Raw genomic sequence first — 21,280 nt, 5'->3', positions numbered from 1 at the left:
TTTAGGTGCGAGGCTCGTCTGTAAATAATTCACACACACACACACACACACACACGCTCGGCCCTCTGGGTGTGGGTTGCCTGAGGGGGCCGTGGTGGAGAAGGTTGTGGGCTGCTGGGATATTTTGGGCTCCGGTCGGCCCCGTGCCCCTAAACCACCCACCCCCCCCCCCCCCCCCCATTGATGGGGCAGCAGCAGCCCGGCGACAGGGCTTGTGGGCACACCGCCACCTCATCCATTCACCCCCGCAACTCCCAGCAGCCAGACAGGCTGTCCACGCCGCCACCAGGCTTGCAAACGGCCAGCAGTGGGCCGGCAGCAGCGCCGACCACAAGCGCCGGACAGTAGTAAACAGTACACACACACACACACACACACACACACACACACACACACAGGACAGGGCTGAAGTCTCGTAACAGCAGTTCAAATGTAATTATACATGAATAAATATAGATTTCCCCACATGTTTACATTATCTGTAGGTCTTTAGCTGCTAGCAGGACGCGTGGGGAGCGTCTCCTAGCAAGCGTTAGCATGCTAACGGGCTGAGATGAGACGTCAGTCAGCGTCACGGATCTCCGTTGGCCTGATGTTTGAGATGAACATCTGGAGACACATCTGGATCTCTGACATCAACAAAGTTCTTCTTTTCCCTTCTGATGGTTCCTTTGTTCTCACCTGCCTTTGATGTGTAACCTGTGAGATAGCGCCACCGGCCACCAGGGGGCCGCCAGGCGCTTTAGCTCCGGTTTTGTCACATTAAATCCCGATTTTATGTTATTTTGTGTTAAAAATGTCGACGTTCCCACCTGGATGAGAAGAGGGCTGATTTCATGGTGCCGCGGCCCCCAGCCGTATATCACTGTTAAGTGTTTGCCTGGCATCCATTTTGTAGTGTTTGTGAGGCGTGGCAGCGGCGGGGGGGCCGGGGGGGCGGGGTCAAAGCCTAAAATAGCCCCGACAGGAGAAATGACAGAACAGGGTGGAGAAGGTTAGTGCTGGCCTTGGAATAACAGAGTGCTGCCATAAACCAACAGATTAGCTACCCCCCCCCCCCCCCACCCCCCGAGACCCTGCAGCCTTCGATCCGCCGCTCGCTTCACAGTCTGACCTCCAGCGAACAGGCGACACACACTCAGAGGACACACCGGCCTGGTGAAACGGTCCGATTCTGTTCGCTGAACAATGCTATCCACACACACACACACCACACACACACCCTCAGGAATGTCCTAAAATTAGTAACATGCGCACGGATGGAGCGATTCTCCCCAACATGTCCGGATCATCTGGTCGGCTCTTCAAACATTCCTCAGTGTGAAAGTTAACGTTAACTTCACGTCTCTGGTGTGTGTGAGCGGCTGAAATTCCCTCCAGCGGGAACGCGAACACACACCCTCGCTTGTGAAATGAGGGAAATTTACTGTTCCTCCGCGGCTTCTGTTGCGCAACTCCGGGAACGAGCGTGCGGACGGGACGGGGACACGGTCCCCACGATGTGAGGAAAACCAGACTAACTGTGAAACGTTTCCCACCTGTGTCTCAGCTGTAACTACGGCTGGCAGGGCGCCCTCTGCGACGAGTGCTTGCCGTACCCGGGGTGCGTGCACGGGACCTGCGGCGTGCCGTGGGAGTGCATCTGCGAGAAGAACTGGGGAGGACTGCTCTGCGACAAAGGTCAGGACAATGTGGCGCGTGTGTGTGTGTGTGCGTAGGTTTTCCTGCCTTTGCGGGGACCGGCGTGCACGTGGACTTTGGTGCGCTCGTAACCCGCAATCAGACTGTAGCAACACGTTATTGTGTCTGGTTGTATTTTGGACAGTGGAGTGTGATTAGTGAGCTGGGCGGGCAGAGTTCCCACGGTCAGCGAACGTTACATCAGGAAGTCCTCTGGAAGTTTCAGGAATCCGAACGTTCCGAACAAATCGGATCTTTTGTCCTCGGCAGATCTCAACTACTGCGGAACCAACCGGCCCTGCAGGAACGGAGGGACGTGCATGAACACGGAGCCGGACGAGTACAACTGCGCCTGTCCGGACGGCTACTCCGGCAAGAACTGCCAGATCGGTAACCTTCCCAACGTTCCCAACGTTCCCAACCAGAACCTTTCAGGCCCTGATCCTGTCTCCTCCGTTCAGCCGAACACGCCTGCGCGTCCAATCCCTGCGCCAACGGGGGGACGTGTCACGAAGTCCCATCCGGCTTTGAGTGCCACTGCCCGCCGGGCTGGTCCGGGCCCACCTGCGCCAAAGGTGAGAGCGGCGGCGTTCTTTTGGCCCCGCCTCCAGACGCGATGATGTCGTTGACACCCCCGTTTGTTTTCCAGACACCGACGAATGTGCGTCCGGCCCCTGCCTCCAGGGCGGCACCTGCATCGACATGGTCAACGGCTTCGATTGCATCTGTCCCCCTCAGTGGGCCGGCAAGACCTGCCAGATAGGTACGCCCCCCCCGCGGGCGCCGCCGCCGGCGTGCTCGGGAATCCTGTTTGTTGATTTGTTTATCCTGACGCGGTTTCAGCCGCGCGCGTGTGAGGGAGACGGAGACGCTCGTCTCATCTGCCCCTCGAGCCAGGTGACTTGGGTGGAGCTAAAAATAGCCCCCAGCCTGGCAACTGCTCGCCACGGGCGCCAAATATACCGCCGGCATGTTTGGCTCCAGACTGGGCGTGGCCAGAATGTACGCTACGGTGAGGCGGCGCCCTCTTCAAGTGCATCCAGGAAACACTTTAGTTCTTCTAAATATGCACACGGAGGATTCTGATGCCTGGATGGGGGGCTGGGGGCGGGGCTGGGGGCGGGGCTAGGGCTGGGCTGGGGGCGTGGCTTCAACCCCCAAACAACAACTTTTCCTTTGAAACTTTTATTGATTAAAAAAATTAGCCAAAGTGCCAGAGTGACGTCCTGAGTTTGGGTCAGTACCTGCTGGGGGGGTATTTGGGGGGTATTTGGGGGGGTATTTGGGGACAGCGTGTCTTTGGGAAGGGGGCGGGCGGTCTTTGGGAAGGGGGCGGCGGTCTTTGGTTTCAGCAGCCCAACAGGTGCCGCTTACCTCCTGGGAGGGTATTAATGTGTTGTGGCGGTTTATAGTGAGGACGACAGCGTGGCGGGGGGGTTGATGGGGGGGGCTGATGGAGGGGGGGGGTATATCTGGCGGGAGCCGCCTCTGAAACTGACCACTCGGAATTCTCCTGGTCGGCCTTCAGGGAATGTGATGGGAGGGGGGGGGGGGGGGCATCGGAGCTGCTTTAACTTGTATTTGAATGAAATGTGTGAAAACTTTAGATGAGTGTGATGCTGTTGACCTTTGACCTCACCTGAACTCACCTGTCGGGTTTTAACCCTGCAAAGATTTGTGGGAGGAGTTAATTTGTGCTTGGTGATGGTGCTTCAGAACAGCTTCATGGCTCTCTCCCCCCCCTCTCCCTCCTCTCTCTCCTCTCTCTCTCCCCCTCCCTCTCTCCTCTCTCCCTCTCCCCCTCTCCCTCCCCTCTCTCTCTCTCTCCCTCCTCTCTCTCCTCCCCTCCTCTCCCCCCCTGCCTCCTCTCCCTGCTCTCTCTCCTCTCCTCCTCTCTCTCCCCTCTCCCCCCCTCCCTCCTCTCTCTCCCCTCTCTCCCTCTCTCCCTCTCTCTCCCTCTCCCTCCTCTCTCTCTCTCTCCCTCCTCTCTCTCCTCCCCTCCTCTCCCCCCCCTGCCTCCTCTCCCTGCTCTCTCTCCCCTCTCCCCCTCTCTCGCCTCCCCTCCTCTCTCCCCCCCTGCCCCCCCTCCCTCCTCACTTTCCCCCCTCTCTCCTCTCTCCCTCCTCCCTCCTCACTCCCCCCCTGCCCCCTCTCCCTCCTCTCTCCCCCCCCACCCCCTCTCCCTGCTCTCTCTCTCCTCCCCTCTTCTCTCCCCCTCTCCCTCCTCACCCCCCCCTGCCCCCTCTCCCTCCTCTCTCTCTCTCTCCTCCCCTCCTCTCTCCCCCCCTGCCCCCCCCTCCCTCCTCTCTCCCCCCCCCCCACCCCCTCTCCCTGCTCTCTCTCTCCTCCCCTCTTCTCTCCCCCTCTCCCCCTCTCTCTCCCCCTCTCTGCCCCCTCTCCCTGCTCTCTCTCTCCTCCCCTCCTCTCTCCCCCCCTGCCCCCCCTCCCTACCTCCTCTCTCCCCCCCCCCTCTCTCTCTCTCTCCCCCTCTCTGCCCCCTCTCCCTGCTCTCTCTCTCCTCCCCTCCTCTCTCCTCCCCCTCTCCCTCCTCTCTCCCCCCCTGCCCCCTCTCCCTCCTCTCTCCCCCCCCCTCTCTCCTCTCCCCCCCGCCCCCCCCCCCCTCTCATCCACAGACATTAATGAGTGTCTGGACAGGCCTTGCCTCAATTCTTACTCTTGCAAAAACTTGATTGGTGGATTTCACTGTTCCTGCTTCCCTGGATGGGCGGGTCGGAACTGTGAGCTCAGTTAGTATCAGACGCCATCAGTCACCAGGCTGTTACCTTCCCACCTTCCTTTAGCTTCCTTTAGCTTCCTTTAGCATCCTTTAGCTTCCTTTAGCTTCCTTTGCTGGCTAGCTCCATTAGCTTTTCAACGCTGCTTCACTCGTTTCTGAACAGACTCTTTTCCTGTCGTTTTCTGTCCACGTTCATAAAGAAAACGGATTTATCAGCAGGATTTTACAGCTCACTATGAAATAATAATGAAATGAGCTACATGCTAATGTTCAGCCGTCAGCACAGTGAATGTTGCCTTTTTTCATCACTATTTTCGTAGCGTCAGCGTGCAGCTTCCTGTCTCCAAACTCTCGATTTTCCGGGCTAAAATTCTGACTTTTCCGTCTTGTGTTTGCATGCATGCGCGTCCGGACCGGCGCCTCCGGCGTTCCGTCCCAGCATGGATCCTTTAGCTTGTAGCTTTAGCACCTGACCGCCACCGTTATGGCGTCGCTGGATCGGAAGCTGATGTTGTTGGTTTCCCTTCGCAGGCGTGAACAGCTGCCACGGTCAGTGCCAGAACGGAGGAAGCTGCAAGGTGTGACCCGGAAAATTCTGGTGGCGGTCCGGCCAGGTCGCGAACCCGCCCAGTAACATGAAATGCTGTCGCTTTCAGGACTCGCCCAGAGGACACCAGTGCGTCTGCCCGCCGGGGTTTGTGGGTCGGCACTGCGAGCTGCGGAGGAACAGCTGCTCCGGCGCTCCGTGTCGGAACGGCGGGCGCTGCCTCCCCCTGCCGGACGGCTTCATCTGCGAATGTCCGCCGAGCTTCTCCGGAACCACCTGCGAGGTGACGCCCCCCACGCCGCCGGCGAGGACGGCTGGCCACGCCCCCTCTCTGACCTCTGTCCCGCCTCCCGCAGGTCCAGAAGCACCCGTGCACCCCCAACCCGTGCCGGAACGCGGCGAGCTGCCGCGGCCTGACGGGCGATTTCCACTGCAGCTGCCCCGACGACTACGAGGGGAAAACCTGCTCGGAGCTGAAGGACCACTGCAAGACCCACCGCTGCAGAGGTGAAACGCCGGCTCGCCGTCGCACACGCCACTCGCACAAACCCCAATAACCACACGGGAACAATCCCTCGTCCGCAGTGATCGACAGCTGCACTGTCGCCGTGGCGCCCAATGACACCCGGAAGGGGGCGTGGCACATCTCCTCCAACGTGTGCGGCCCCCACGGACGCTGCATCAGCCGGCCCGCCGGGAACTTCAGCTGCTCGTGCGAGGCGGGATTCACCGGGATCTACTGCCACGAGAGTCAGTCGGCGCCGCACGCCGCACGTTCGAGGGGGGGGGGGGGGAAACGCCGCGGGCGCTAACGATTCTCTCCTTCCCGCAGACATTAACGACTGCGCGTCCTCGCCGTGTCGGAACGGCGGCACCTGCATCGACGGGATCAACGCCTTCCAGTGCGTCTGTCCTGACGGGTGGGAGGGGCGGCTGTGCGACGCAGGTGAGCCGCGCTGCGGGGCGCCATTTTACACCATCGGTCACGTGACCGCGCGCTGACCCCCGTTGACCTTCCAGACGTGAACGAGTGCGGCCGGAACCCCTGTCAGAACGGCGCCCGCTGCGTCGACCTGGTGAACGACTTTTACTGCGACTGCGTGGACAACTGGAAGGGGAAGACCTGCCACTCCCGTACGTCGGCGCCAGAACCGCCGCCCGGGTCGCCACCCTCTGGTGGCGATGCCTTCACTGACTCCCGGTCTTGCTGGTTTCAGGTGTGAGCCAGTGCGACCCCGCGACCTGCAGGAACGGCGGCACGTGCTACGACCACGGAGACTCCTTCCTGTGCAGCTGCCCGTCAGGCTGGGGGGGCCGGACCTGCAACACGGGTCAGACACCTGAATCAGGCACCTCCCCCTTGTTACCATGGAAACATTTAGCATGGTTTCTGTTTTTTTGTTTGCTAGCCAAGAACAGCACATGTGACTCGGGTCCCTGCGAGAACGGGGGAACGTGCGTCGGCAGCGGCGACGCTTTCACCTGCGTCTGCAAGGACGGGTGGGAGGGGCCAACGTGCACCCAGAGTAGGTCACCTGCGTCACCTCTGGTGGTCGGAGTGAAGCAGCAGCAGAACCGGTCGCTGACGTCTCTCCTCTCTTTTGCAGATGTTGACGACTGTAACCCTCATCCCTGGTAAGCCGAAACCTCAAGCCACGCCCCCTACAAGGGGGCCTTTAGCCCCTCCCCCTTTTAGTGGTCAGAGGTCCGGTGTTACCGGGGCAGACGAAAACAAAGCTCCTCAGATTTAATGTGTGACCATTTTAGTTAAACCCCATCCCCACATTCCTCACCCCCCACAGTGAGAGGCATTAGCGGTTGCTATGGTTTCGGGGGGGGGGGTGGTGGCTGCACGCCGCTCTCCCCATTCACCGGCCTCGACCCGGGGCCGGTGCTGAACACTGGAGGTGTGTCGGGGCTCGGCGAGGGGTCGGGCAGGATTTAATACCCAGCGTGGACATTGATCTGGGATCAGCTGCAGCTCGCCGTCGTGCTAGCGGCACAACGCTAGCGTCAGAAACTCACTTCCTGTTTCCCCCTGCAGCTACAACGGCGGCCTCTGCGTGGACGGCGTGAACTGGTTCCGCTGCGAGTGCGCCCCCGGCTTCGCCGGACCCGACTGCCGCATCAGTGAGTGCCCGGGAATCGGGGGGAGGGGCTGGGGGTGCTCAGAGGGCGAGGTGGGCGGGAGGGGTCAGGGGTGAAAGGTCACGCGAGTAGATTGTTTCTGGGAGGAGGATTAGGGAGCCTTTCAGGAAGAAGGTGTTAACCTTTTGGGTTGCTGGCGAGCTCCAGTGTGCCGGCGGGTCAGGGCGCTCTCCCACGGCCTTCTGGGAAAAAGGATCTTTTCAGGGTTCTGGAAGATGAGAAAAAACGGTTGTTTTCGTCGCAGACATCGACGAGTGTCAGTCGTCCCCGTGCGCCGACGGCTCCACCTGCCTGGACGAGATCAACGGCTTCCGCTGCGTCTGCCCGCCGGGCCACGCCGGCCCGCGCTGCCAGGACTGTGAGTGCGCCTAGCGATTGTTGCTAGGGAAGGACAGGCGTCGCGTTCCGGGGGAAACTTCGGGCCTAAACCGCACGTTGTCGTTTCAGTCATCGGACTCGGGAAATCGTGCCATCACGCCGGCCTCCAGTTCCCCCACGGCGGCCGCTGGGACGAGGAGTGCAACACGTGCCGGTGCGCCGACGGGAACGTCCGCTGCTCCAAGGTCGGTTCTGACATCACAGGTGAGCCGCCGCTCCAGGGCCGCGGTTCTAAACCCCCCCGTGTTTCCAGGTGAGATGTGGGCGTCGGCCCTGCCGCCTCCAGGCTCCTCCCTCTCCCGCAGACGCCACAGCGCCCTCCTGCCCCGGAGGCCACGAGTGCATCCAGCATCCGTTCCTCACCTGCTTCACGCCGCCGTGCCACCAGTGGGGGGTGTGCTCCACGCCGGACCCCCCGGCGCCCCTGAACACCCAGTGTGAGCCCAACAGCGGTTACCTTGACGACAGCTGCGCTCGGATCACGCTCATCTTCAAAAAGGACAAAGTCCCAAAGGTGAGGAGTGCTCCGGGACGTTAGCACGCCAGCTAATGTCTTAGCATTAGCATAGCTTGATGTTTTCTGTGCGTGTGTGTGACAGGGAACGACGGTGGAGAACGTCTGTTCCGAGCTCAGGTATCTCCCCGTGACTCACACGCTGGCGGACGAGCGAGCGTTGCTCATCCTCTGCGATCTGTCCTACGCCAACAGCGACGCGGTGGAGGTTGCCATGGTGACTGCCACACAAACACTTGCCGGTGTTGCACGTTCACGTCTTAGCATTTTGCTTTTTTGTTCGCAATTCTCGCTGCAGGATTTTAAGCTCTTAATGGGGGGGGGGGGGGATTAGCGTGTGTGTGATGTTTTGATTGACAGCTACAGGAGGAGGGCGGGGTTTACAGCCACCCACATCTACTGAGCCTTTAGCCCCGCCCACTGAGGACTCACATCTGTAGAAAACGCCGGCGCTCCTCAAAGGCGCCGTCGGCTAAAACCGATGAGGCCGTTGATCTTTCACAGATGATGGCGGGGAGAGACCTGTCAATCACGTGGGTGGGCGGGGCCACCAGCAGGCGCTCCGCGTTTGTCTGTGGAGCAGCTGTTCTCCGCTCTATTGTCTGTTCTCCCTGAACACCCCCAGAACAGATAATCCCCCCCCCCAGCTACTTATTAGGCAATTAGCTCCGCCCTCTGCGGTCTCAGCAGGGGGGCGCCAGATGTTAGAATGAGTCTTTCATTCTTTTCCCCCTCTTGTGTTGTTGCCCCAGTGAGACTTCAAACGGACAAAACTTTATTGTTAAAACCAGCAAAAACAAACCAGGAATGTTTTTTTTTTGCCGTCATGGCAACGCAGGAAGCCGTCAGACAACATCTGCTCGTCCTCGCTTCCATTTTTACGGACTAAAGGCTGTTTCTCCTGCTCTGTCTCAGTCCTTCGAGGAGGACAGTCTGTCCAGCGACGGCGACCGTGGGCGGATCCAGAAGGCGGCGAGCGCCATCATCAACGCTCTGTCCAAGCGCCACAACAGCACGGTCATGTTGGCCGTGGTGGAGGTCAAAGTGGAGACGCAGGTGGAGTCCCCGCCCATCGGTGAGTCACATGATCAGCTCTTCTTCACGTGACGCTACAGAGCTAAACGCTAACGGGCTGGTCCTCAGGCTACCTGGTCCCGGTCCTGGGCGTGGTCTTCAGTCTCCTCTGGATCGTCTGCATCATCGTTTGCGTCCTTTGGACCCGGAAGAGGAAGAAAGAACGCGAGAGGGCGGCGCGATCGGACGACATGACGGTCAACAACCAGCTGGAGCCGCTGCGGAGCAACGCCGCCAAGGACAACCGCGACAGGGACCTTCAGTACGAATGCAGGAAGCTGATGGGCGGGGCCGACAGGACGGGCGACGGCGCCGAGGGCGTGGAGGAGGCGGAGCTGGAGGGGGAGCTCGATGAAGACGAGGAGAAGAGGGTGGGCCTTGGCGAGAAGTGCCCACCGCTGAAGAGCTCCGTGGCGGCGGGGCAGGACAGGGGGGGCGGCGACCAGGGCGGGGCTCATCTGTACCTCGCGCCGCGGCCCGGTGAAGGCGCCGCACCGGACGCCGTACAGCCCGAAAGATAACCGCTGTAAAAACTTAAACGCCGCCAAGCTGAGCGAGGACATTAGAGACCACTACGTGTGAAGTCGTGGCGGCGCCTTCGGGAACAGGAAGTGACGCTTTGATGTTCTTTTATCTTCAGTTCTTCACCTGCAGCTCGGAACAACAACGGCAGGAAACGGGTCGACGCTCCGAGGTGGTTCTGATGTTTACAGGCTGCTCCCCGGCCACCGCCACATCCTCCGGACCCCCACGAGCCTCACGGGCCTCCGGTGGTCTTCGGGGGTTCTGGGCAGCGGTCGGGTCCGTTTCCTGGGCTCGGGTCGGACCTCCTGCCTTAGCCTGAACCTGCGGGCCTTTTCTACACTTCACGCGCTCCCAGTTTAAAGAAAATATGGACAAAAAACAGCGTTTTTGTTTACATTCATGACGTTTTGTCAGTATTTGGTGGAAAAGTGCCTTCAGCCTTGACTTTGGTCTCTTTTCTCCTCCTTTAGCGTTTAAATAAACTCATAAAAAGGGAAAAAAAAAATCCCCGCTAGCAGCTCTTCGTCCCTCCTAAATGCTGTTTCTGTTGCCGTGTAAATATGTACATATGAAGAAATGCCTGTGTATATTTGAATTTAATAACTTAAATGATTTTTGTATCATATTTGTTCTTTCCGCTTTGTTTTGAAACCGCGTCATTCCGTTTTTAGGTCACCACGTCGGCGCTAGCGCTCCAGTTTTCGGCTGTAGTGACGCGTCAACGTGCTAAAGTTAACAGCCGAGCGGAAGAGAAAATTAGCTTCCTCGGAATTCGGGAGAAAGTTACGATCTAAAGTCGGAATTACGAGAAATAAATTTTAATCCCCGAATATCTTCGTTTGGTTTTACTGCTCAGTGCAGCTACAAGAAAAAGCAATTTGGGCGTTTCAGTCAAATCATGGAAATAATTTAAATCACCACAAAGTTTATGCTAATGCTAATGCTAATGTACGTTTCTGTGCTGATTTTGGTGATCCAAACTTTTTTTTTTCTTAAACCCCAAAGGTTTGACGTACATTTTTTTAATATAGTTTGAATTAAAAACAGGGTCCAAATCTTTGAAAAGATCAGTCATAGATTTACCGTTGCTATAGCAACAGGAGGCCCTCTGCCCTGTTATTCCCCCGTGTTTCTGGTCTAATGAAGGGAACCAGGTGTGTTGGCGTCGTCATGCTAGCTGTCTCTGCACTACGAACTCCTCCACAGGACGTTTTAGTTTGGTTTCTCTGCGATAATAAAGCGTATTTCAAGTCTCGACATCCCATTTTCTCAGCTGCCTTTTCATGCTTGTCCCACTCGACTCGGTCTGTAATTGTTTTTTTTTTTTGTACATATTTGGTCAGAAGTCTTGGTTTGTTAGTGGATTTCATTTGGTCTTTGTTCTTAGAACGAGCCTATTATTTATTAAAGTATTTTATACCAACACTTTCTCCCTTCTGTCTTTCCTTTGTGGGCAGCGCTGCATTAGCCTGATGCTAATCATTAGCTGGGTTTTTAGTGAAAACTGTTCTGGCCCAGTAAATGTGATCACACGGCCCGGCAGCCAATCAGCTGCCTCGCCGCTGCGCGCCTCGTTTAGCTGCAGGCCAACGAGGTGTGACCCTTCGTCCGTCTCTTTAATGACAGTTGGGGAAATGATTAACGTCGGTTTTGGCCCGCGTGAAAACGCCAGCAGCTGCGCCGCACGTCCGCGATGCTAACGCGCCGCATGTTCACCAACCCGCCAGTTGTTGTTGGGAAGAATGGGAAAACCGTGTGGAATCCCAATCCCAATCCGCTCAGGTCACATGTTTGTTCAGCGCTCAGCGGCTGACCCAGTTGGAGATTATTACTGGAACCGCTTCCAGTCAAGGCTGCTGGTCCAAACTGGTTCTTCTCTACCCACACGCAACTATTACACGTCGGTTTCTTCAAATTCAGGAATTTTCTGGGGAGAAAATGAAATGTTAGCGCTAAGCTACAGCTAGCTGATGGCATAGCTCAGGTGAGGGTGGATTTTAGAGGCCGAGACGCTCGGACTCGTCATCTGTCGGCGACACTTTGCTGTAAATACGTGATTGTTTTGTTGTCTTCGCACCAGGACGGAGACGTTTCTACGTTGTCGTCTCTAAACCATCGTTTTAAAGGTGTTTGCGTTGAACATTTACCGTCAGTCCTTCTCTTCCCTCCGCTGTTCCACCTCGTGCTTCCATGTTCAATCAACTGACGTCAGACGGGAAAAGACGCGCCGCTGTGACGTCATTAGCACTGGACGGTTGCGTCTGTTTAAAGAGCATCCGTTCGTCTCAAAATTACAGCAATTTTATAATATTTTAGTCGGTTTGCGGCCTCTTTTTGAGTTTTCCGACTACATTAGCTTAGTGGAGAATTGGTAAAAGTTGTCAAAAGGGATTTTAGTTGGTTTTGCAAACGCAAAGTTGCCTCGGGTCCGAAGTCCGCCTGTACCTGAAGGCAACACACGAAGGCAACACACCTCCGTTGATTGATCCGTTGATTGGGGCTCTGTGGATCACGTGACTCAATTAGTACCCAATTGGTACCAAACGACCCAAACGGTGTTTGAAGGTAACGCAGCGGGTTTTGGTCGCCGGTGGAGCAGAAACGGAAGCGGAAGTCGGTGAGTTTTTCGTTTTAACTCCTCGTTTGTTTGTTTTTCTCGCTGATTAAACTCTTTAGGTTCCATTAATTATTATTATTAATTAATTAAAAAGGACAAAAGGACACAAAATATTTAGTGAATAATTCACAATTGACTCGCAATTAAGTCCCCCAACACACGCGCGCGCGCGCACACGCACACAGATTTTCCCTTTGATTGATGGAGCGATTTTCATAAATATCACAGGTCCTAAACATGACTGACTTAGTTGTTGTTGCTACTATTGTTGCTGCTGTTGTTGCTACTATTGTTGTTGCTAATGCTGCTGCTATCGTTGCTGCTGCTGCTACTATTGTTGCTGTTGTTGTTGCTACTATTGTTGTTGCTAATGCTGCTGCTACTGCTGCTGCTATCGTTGCTGCTGCTATTGTTGCTGCTGCTATCGTTGCTGCTGCTGCTACTATTGTTGCTGTTGTTGTTGCTACTATTGGTGTTGCTAATGCTGCTGCTATCGTTGCTGCTGCTATCGTTGCTGCTGCTGCTATCGTTGCTGCTGCTGCCCCGCTGCTATCGTTGCTGCTGCTGCTATCGTTGCTGCTGCTGCTATCGCTGCTGCTGCTATCGTTGCTGCTGCTGCTATCGTTGCTGTTGCTGTGCTCCTCACTTTTCTGTGTCCAGCTCTGATTGTTGAAAGCTGAAGCCCATAAAAGTGTCTCAGACTGGACGTGAACGTGCACGAGTGAAACCGTGTGTTTGCAAAAGAAAGTGGAGGAAAAACGTGTGCTGACAGATAAACGGAGGAGATGGAACAGGAAGCTCAACATAGCGCGCCTTCCTGGGCTAAGCTAAGCTACAGGCGCTAAGCTAAGCTACAGGAGACAAATGTCCTGAGATGATGACAGATGCTGGATCGACACATTTAGCCTTGAATCAGAACCTCCAGGCCCGGCTACAGTGTTAGCATCGAGAAGCTACGTGAAGCCAGTTGTGCTTGTGGACCCAGTTAGCTCGATCGTTTAGCAACGGTGAAATTTGACCAGTCGGCGTTCCTCACACCTGGACGACCAGCGCACGTTGGCGCGCACGCTTGTTTGGAGGAAGTAACTGATGTGTAAAAGCTGACGAGCGGTTCGTTGTTGTCTTCATGCTCCATTTGACGTTCGCCGTTGTGGATCATTTAAATGAGCAACACAAAGCCGTCGCCATGGTGACGGAGTGGCGCGACGGCTTGATGTTTAACTGAAATCCAATATGTCAGGTGAGGGGGGGGGGCAGGTGTTTAGGTCGATTTATGTCGTTAGCTTCCAAGTTGAGCTAATCCGCTGAACCCTGGTGCGTTCAGGGACCGAAGGAGAATCTTGATTTTTGATGTTTGTGCTGCTTTAATCGTGACAGATTTGATGGCTCCGTGTCGGCGGCAGGAATGTTGGCCGGGGCTCCCGGGGACAGCAGGTGGGCCGGGTTGCTCCCCGGCGCCGCCACGCCTCGGCCTCCTCGCGAGGTTCGAGCCAAGTCCACATGTTCAAACAGAGATGAAAGGCCCCGGTGAGCTCGCCGCCGCCTGCCAAGTCCGGCCTCTCTGGCGGCGCCCTCCCAGATGTTCCAACGCCTCGGGAGCGAGCGGGGCGCCGGCGCTTGACCCGTGCACATCAAAGCGAGGAGGAGGCCTCAAAACACGAGCACAGACGGAATATCGTGTTTGTACTCCGAGAGCGAATAATAAAGCATCAGGCCACGCCCACAACCTCCCCAGTCTCCTCACGTTACAACCAGAACGTTCCGGTTTGATGCTGATGACCCCGCCCCCCCCCACGCCGGTCAGCTGTCATCATATTTAAAGCGCTAACGAGCCTCTTCTTAACGTGATGAAGCACGAGTGTCCGGTTCTGGCTCAGGTTCCACACTGGTCATGTGACCCTCACAGGCGGCGTCTTCCTGGACGAGCTAACGCAGCTAACGGCGGCGTGGACCACAGCGGGAGGAAGGGGGCCCGGTCACCAGCACGCCGGCGCTTCCTTCAGGGGGGCCAGGCGGAGGTTAACGGGCCACTTCACCCCTGACGTTCCAGGTCAGAGGTCACACCAACAGCACAGCTCAGGTCGGAGCTCAGGTATTTGACGCCCCCCTCCTCCTACATGTGAAACAGGATGCGTTCACGAGCTTCCTGTCGATGCCCCGCCTGCTTGAGCGGCGTCCAGCACCGCAGCCCGACCGTGCGGGCAGGTCTGGGCGCTGGCGCCCGCTTCAAAGCTTCAGGAGCGAGTCGGCGAGCCAGATGTGCTTTTAGCGCGTTGGCTAACGGACGCGCTATGAAGCAGCCCAGAGATCCTCTGTGGAGCCACGACGCTCCACATGACCCTCGTTTTCTGGTCCTGATCAGAACCAGCCGCAGAGCTAACGCTAACATTAGCATCGAAGCCTTTCCTCGCCCCGTCAGGAATGCCGCCCCTCGCGTGTCGGCGTCGCGTTTCGTCGTTCGCTCGCGTCATCGCTACCTGACGCGACACGTTCCCGAGCGCCGCCCCGATGAGGCGTGCTGCGTTTTTAAACCCTGAGCGGCGCCGTTTCCTTCTGTCCCTGAAGGCGTTCATCACGCGTGGCTCCAGATGTGGGCGGGCGGGAGCAACGCCGCCGCCGCCGCTCTCAAACACCTGCTTCTGATTCCCACACATGCTGGCGAGGAGCGCCGGCCGGCCCGGGTTCGCTGCGTCCGCGGCGCGGGCCGGCTGGATCCACTCAGAGACGATGGTATTGGTTTCAAAGCCTGACCCAATTTCAGGAATTCATCAGGCAGAACTTCAAAGATGCAGATGAGCGAATCCTCAGCAGACGTTGAGATTAGAGTTGGCAACAAGCGGCGGCTCCTCGGACTCTCGGGGCTTTCGGAGCAACACGATTCTCCCGTTTGGTTCTGAGGGGTTAAAGGAACGAAGCTTCCCGCCTCTCGGCCTGTCTGGGTGTGAAGGTCTAACAGGAAGCTGGTGATTGGGCGGAGGAGGTGCTCATCGTGAGACCGCTGTGCTCGGGTTCTGTTAGCATGAGTGGGTTCTCCCTGGGTCTGACTTCACCTGTCGGCTAACCCTGGTTGCCGTGGGTAACGGGCGGCTGAAACTAGCAAAACCTGCTCGTTGCTGCTAACGATGCAGCGTCACATGTTTCCAGTCAACGCGCGGCGCCGAGCGCCAACAGCTGACGCACGCCAGCGGCACGCCGCATATTTTCCCGCTTTCGCGGATCTGCGTTAATCTGGCGCTTTAGCCCGGCGAGAGGCTGCCAGCGCGGCCCGTGGGCCCGGTTCAGAACCTCTGGATCTGCTCGGGGAGGCGGAGAGACGCCGGCGTTCCAGCCTGGCGAACGAGCAACGCCCTTCCAAACGCGACCGCGGCTTAAACACGCCGCCCTCGCCGAGCCCACCTGTGCTTGTCTGGGCAGGGAGCAGGTGAGCGCGGCGAGGGGTGTGTCCACGCCCGTCGCCCCCGGGCGCCGCTGCTCCACCAGCGTCAGCTGACAGATCAAAGCCTTTTCTTTCACGCATCGGCTTAGCTAATGCTACGTCAGCGGTACCATAAAGAGTGTTTAAATTAGCTTCATGCTAACGTTGGACCTCATTACAGTGACCAAGTTTGGCTGTTGTCACAGTAACGTGGTCCACGAGTCCTTGAGGCGGTTCTGTGGGCTCCACCAGGGCGGCGCCGTGCTTGAGGCGGTCCGGCCGGCGGGCAGCGGCGCTGAGTTATGGTGGGAACAGTAACACTTCCTGTCTGGTCTCGACTCGGGTTCCTGCTGATAACAAACTGCCACACAAAGACGTCCAGCGTGGACGTGGACATCGGTGTGTGTGTGGGGGGGGGGGGGGGGTGTGGCTCTACGGGGGTGTTCACATCTACGCTGAGATATTAATAGATTTGAGACACGGAGGAACCGGTTCTGTTTGGTCCGTTCATTGGCAGAAAAGAAGGTTAGCGAACGTCCCCCCGGCTCCTCTGTAGCGTTAGCGTGTGTTGATCCGACCCAGATGAAGGTTGGGCCCCTAACGTGGTTCCGGCTGCTCGCCCCGGCTGATGGATTGGAACGGACCGGACCGGACCGGAGTAAATGAGACTTTGATGCTCACTGTCATGGTTCCAGTGGGTGTTGTGCTAAGCTAACTCAGCCACTGCGGCCCATCCGTCAGGCTAACGACACGTTTATGGTCGTTACGTTGACAACGGGCGCGTCGCCAGGCGGGTAAAATTAGATCCGAAGGCGGTTCTGACAGATTTACAGCGGCTGACGCCAATAACGGGGGATCTTCTCGCCGTTTGGAGCGGGAAGCCTTCGGATCTCGCGTCTCACACCATCATTTACTGGATTATTTACCAGCTGGAGCAAAGAAGCTACAAAGATTTTCAGGCTAACTTGGATAATTTTTTCTCTCCGAAAGTTCTGGATTCAGAAACGGGGCCGGTTTCTTGTTGGCGTCTCTGCGGCCGGGTCTAATTAGCATGTGGGGCTAATACAGGTGTAGCGAGTCCTGGTGTAAACCCTCAATCAGGGCCCCGATGGGTGTTTTAAACAGTTTCCAGCACTGTTGGCCCCCAGGAAGCCCCGCAGCACTGTTAGCTGTAGCACTAGTGAGCTAGCCTGAGCCCAGCATGGCTAACGGAGCTAACCCCTCTAACCTGACACGCCTCGGGTCAGCCCGGCGTTTGCACGTTGGTTCATGAATTGCTGATTCTGTTCCGATGTTCCCGGGGTGTCTGGGAACGTTAGCAGGTTCTCGCTAGTGCTGAAGAACGTTAGCAGGTTCTCGCTCGTGCTGAAGAACGTTAGCAGGTTGATGAGCGCAGCAGATGTGAGTCAGCGTTCGGCTCACTCGGCTGGTTTGCTGCAGATTAGCCTGTTAGCTGCTACGCTGAGCGTGCTAGCACACGCTGATGCTGACAAAACCATCATGTTGGTTAGAACTATTGCCCCCCCCTTCACCACCATCTCGATCTGCCCGATTGCGTCCGCGTAGCTTCTGCGTTAGCATCAGACGCTCATGGGAAGCTGCTCATTAATCAGCAGGTGATTCATGGCTACGGCTCCGTCTGCTTCTCACCACCAGTCTGTCATTAAAGCTTTCCCAGACTTCCCATCATGCCCCCCCCCCCCCCCCCCCCACACACACAGACACACCTCCTCCTCTCCAGCAAACACCAGCAAGATGTTTAAAACTCAATAAAACATGAAATTCAGCTGATAAAACTGAGAAGAGTTTTTGTTGCTGGGGGGGGGAACTTCAAAGGAAAAATATGAAGGAGGGTCAGAAAAGAGCCGTTTAACGGCGCTGACGAGCCGAAGCCCGTGATGTCACAACGCCGACACGGCACCGTGGTCGTCCTGCTGTGGGCGGAGCCTGAAGAAGCCCCACCCCCCAGCTGCCCTGTGGTGGGACAGAGTCCTTTTAGAGGAGACAGGAAGTTAAAGTAGATAATCTCACCTTTGATCCAGATCAGAACACACACACACACACACACACACACACACACACACACATGCACACACACACACACACACAGGGAGTGTGAGCTTCTGCTCCTTTTTTTAGCCGCCTCATTAAACCGGTGCTAATGATCCTCCGCTGGTGTAAATGGTCTGAGGGGCTAATTAACGTCTATTTCCGTCCTCGTGCACGTCGCCGTCACGGCTGATTTACGCTCCAGGTTTGGGACTTGGGCGCTTCCGTCGTTCTTCCTGCTTGAACCCAGCCACGTTAGCATTAGCTGCTAGCTGCCGCTGTACATCGGGGATCCGGGGAGATGCTGGGAAAGGTCACGTGCTGGGGCGGCGGTCGAGGGTCTGAGGTCACCGACTGTCAGAAGGTCGAAGGCGAAGAGGCGAGCTCGCGTTACGGCGCTGTAAATCCTGTTAGCGTGTTTAGCATTTTTAGAGGCACAAAGAAGCATTTTAGCACTTTAAACCATCTTATTTAACCACAGTTTTTCATGCAGGTTTATTTTTGTTTGTTTTGAAGCTCCATTTTGTTCCTTTTTAAATGAATCAACGTGTGTTTGCAATAACACGGAACCGATCGACGTCCAGCTCAACGAAATTAGAAAATAAACATAAAATAAAGATGGTAACAAACCAAAAAAGTCGCCCACGATCTCCTCCCACTGGTGGGGAGACTGGGAGCGTCGCTGCCCAAAGGTTAAAGGTTAAAGACGTCCGTCCTGCAGGTGGCGCTGTGATGGCGAGTGGCAGCGCCCCCGGTGGCCGCCGCCGCCGCCGCGGCTCGATTCCTTTGACTTTTCGTCTTGGTTTGCGGCGTGAAGGCCCCCAGGGTCCGGCCGGTGGCATCTTCTGGCTGCTGGTGTGGTCTCAGACGGGGGTCAGAAGGTCGGCAGCTCTGACGAGCGGTCTGACCCCAGAGGTCACCTGACAGCCGTCCTGCTGAGTGAGGACGCAGGTCCAGCTCACACACACACACACACACACACACACACACACCAGACATGTTTAGAGCTGGTCATTTAGTGGTGAAGTGTCCATCTATCTGTGTGTGTGTGTGTGGGTGCATGTGTGTGTGTGTGTTCTTTGAACTTTGGTTTAATAGCAGCTCCCTCTGTGACCTGAGGGCCTCAGTTTGTTTAGCTGCTGTTCAAGTGCTCTCAAACTGTGTGTGTGTGTGTGGGTGTGTGTGTGATGAATGAATGGTCCCCCTCCCTCACTTCACCCATGTGCAGCTGATCACCTGTTGTTTGGTCACACGGAGGGGGGGGACTGTGTGTGTGTGTGTGTGTGTGTGTGTGTGTGTGTGTGTGTGTGTGAGAGCATCGGTCTGTGAGGTTGTTGCTGCTCCAACTGGACAGGTCAGGAGACGCCTCCTTCTATCCTGTCGTAGTTAGCGTAGCCGCCGTGTTCAGAGAGACGTGTCCCACAGTCGGTACCAGGAGACCCAGGAGGCGTTCCCGACGTTCCCGACGTTCCCGACGTTCCTCGTCTCATTAAGGAACATTTAATCAAATTAGGCTGCCGTGGTGACGGTGAAACCTGCAGTTGCTGCTGCAACAGTTGCCGTTGCCCCGTGATCTTTAGCCTGCTATTAGCATGACGTCATCAAAGCTGAAACTGGGGACCTTTGATCCGTTGTTCCACAGACGGAACACACTTGCAGGATTTGGGTCAGGACGCGGCGAAGCTACAGCCGAACTCTCGGAGACTGAACATCAGCAGACCCTTCGCCGTTAGCATTAGCATTAGCATCGGACGTCTTTAGCACCCTCGACTCTGGATGATTCAGTCTTTGATCTTGTGTTTGACCGCAGCTTCACAGGTGATACGCGGCGTCCGGGTGGGCGTGGTGGCCACCGCCGGCCTGGTCATGTGATCTGGCGAGCGGCGCTTAGCGGCTTTGTGCTGCACAGGAAGCGCGTAAATGGATCTCCCGCTTCCTGCTCCCCTGAGGGCCGCGACCACATAAAGGGCAGAAAACGACGCCGTGAACGCTGCCGTCGCCCCCTGGTGGACGGACACGTGAAGTTCAGGTCAGTCAAAGGTCAAAAGGCCAGTGTACACAGTTACAGCACGTTGCCATGGCAGCCATGGCTCCCAACAGGTGTGTGAGTGTGTGTGTGAGTGTGTGTGTGTGTGTCCATGAAATCTGATCCGATTGTCTCGTCTTCAGTTGCTGCTCAGCTGAAACATTTTAAAGATGTCGGCTGACCTTTGACCCCCGTGGAGCAGCCTTTCGGACCGTGGCGATGAAGCGACGCTGCGTCCAGGAGGGGACCTGCTGAAGTGGGCGGGGCCACGGGATCGGCGAGAAGAACGTGGCGATGAAACTGCAGCGTGGGCGTGGTCGGGTCTGCTTTGATCTTTGATCCGGCGCTCCTCGCTTTCCCTCCCGGATCCTCCTCAGAGCCTCGAGGAGGCCTGAGCCGAATTTCCTTTTTCAGAGCGCGGCTTCACGTGCACGCTGCCCCCGGCGCTCCCGAATCCCCCTCATCTGCCGGCTTTGATCTCCGTGCCAGCGCGTGAGCTCGGCCCGGTGCTCCGACAAACGCTGGGAGATGTTTTATTGATTTTGTCTGGCTCAAACTTCACGTCTCAGCTTTGGTTGTTTCCTCCGGCTGAAGATTTGGGATTTTTCCTGCCTAAATTCCAGAACATGTAGATTCAGTTACTGGAAGCTAGCTGGGACAATTAGCCTAATGGAGCTAAACACAAGGTTGGTTTTTACTGCAGGATCATCAAAGCTGCTCACGTTTAGCCGCTAATGCTGCCTCACTTCTCCCGCCAACTACAGGAGAACGAACGACCATCACTTCCGTCCTGCTCTGTGAGTGGAGGCTGCAAATGTCACACGCGGGTCGGCGCTGCCCTCTAGTGGCGCTCCGCGGTTATTACACCTCCCACATTTGGCGGCTTTCTGACAGGAAACAATTAAAAATATTACGTGGCGAAGCTCTCGATCTACCGGTCGATCTACGTCCCAGAAAGAACGAGATCACAGATACGAGTGGCTGAAATGAGCTTCCTCCGCAGGGTGGCTCAGCCTTAGAGGGGGTGAGAAGACATCCGGGAGGAGTCCGAGCTTGTGGCTGGGGGCCCCCGGAGGAGCTGATGGAGGTGGCCTGGGGAGGTGGCCTGGGGAGGTGGCCTGGGGAGGGCTGTCCTGAAGCTGCTGCCCCCGCGACCCGGATCCGGATAAGTGGGAGAAAACGAAACGAAAACTTTTTTTTCCAGCATCTTGTTGCTGAAGATCAGAGAATTTGCTACAAATGTCCCGTTGCATCCTGGGAAATTAACGGTCCTGCGTTTTGCTGTTGTTTTTGGCATCTGCAACCTGATGAGATCTCACTAGATCTCACTAGATCTCACACACTCATTTAAAATTAGTTCATTACTTTGGTTCCTAATCCAGCAAAGCATTTGTGAACTTTGAAGGTTGGATGGATCGTGTAAACCATGGTGAATACGATGGATCTGGGAGGTCAAAGGTCGCGGCTCCTAAAGGCCTCTTAGAGATGCTTCAGTGTCGATGGAAGCTGCAGATTTCTGGAAGCAGCTCCTGGTGGTGATGATGGTGATGATGATGATGGTGATGATGAT

The 21,280-nt window shown here is 56.4% G+C and overlaps 1 protein-coding gene and 1 long non-coding RNA gene across 2 annotated transcripts; both read left to right on the top strand.

Annotated features, from left to right (window-relative positions):
• Positions 1 to 1,555: 1,555 nt before the first annotated feature.
• LOC115248730 (protein jagged-2-like) lies at positions 1,556 to 10,089 on the top strand. Its single transcript, XM_029832521.1, has 21 exons — positions 1,556 to 1,680; positions 1,951 to 2,070; positions 2,142 to 2,255; positions 2,330 to 2,443; positions 4,314 to 4,418; positions 4,949 to 4,995; positions 5,074 to 5,247; positions 5,321 to 5,471; positions 5,550 to 5,714; positions 5,797 to 5,910; positions 5,985 to 6,098; positions 6,182 to 6,295; positions 6,374 to 6,490; positions 6,572 to 6,599; positions 7,009 to 7,094; positions 7,357 to 7,470; positions 7,560 to 7,675; positions 7,744 to 8,004; positions 8,090 to 8,221; positions 8,920 to 9,079; positions 9,148 to 10,089. Exons 2-21 carry the CDS (start codon positions 2,001 to 2,003, stop codon positions 9,597 to 9,599), a joined length of 2,748 nt encoding a protein of 915 aa, XP_029688381.1. The 5' UTR covers positions 1,556 to 1,680; positions 1,951 to 2,000; the 3' UTR covers positions 9,600 to 10,089.
• Positions 10,090 to 11,958: 1,869 nt separating this feature from the next.
• On the top strand, positions 11,959 to 21,263 carry LOC115248744 (uncharacterized). Its single transcript, XR_003887489.1, has 4 exons — positions 11,959 to 12,220; positions 19,495 to 19,713; positions 19,854 to 20,396; positions 20,475 to 21,263. It is a non-coding gene; the product is annotated as an uncharacterized lncRNA (long non-coding RNA).
• Positions 21,264 to 21,280: the final 17 nt, after the last annotated feature.

The sequence above is a fragment of the Takifugu rubripes genome, chromosome 2 (genome assembly GCF_901000725.2).
Source record: "Takifugu rubripes chromosome 2, fTakRub1.2, whole genome shotgun sequence".
NCBI lineage: Eukaryota > Metazoa > Chordata > Actinopteri > Tetraodontiformes > Tetraodontidae > Takifugu > Takifugu rubripes.
The sequence above is the reverse complement of the archived record's forward strand: the minus strand, read 5'-3'. Positions and strand labels throughout refer to the sequence as shown.

Coding starts and splice junctions, on each gene's coding strand:
- LOC115248730 (XM_029832521.1), top strand. CDS start 2,001: ATGAACACGGAGCCGGACGAGTACAACTGCGCCTGTCCGGACGGCTAC. Junction 8,222..8,919: donor ACGCGGTGGAGGTTGCCATG/GTGACTGCCACA, acceptor GCTCTGTCTCAG/TCCTTCGAGGAGGACAGTCT. Junction 9,080..9,147: donor GGTGGAGTCCCCGCCCATCG/GTGAGTCACATG, acceptor GCTGGTCCTCAG/GCTACCTGGTCCCGGTCCTG.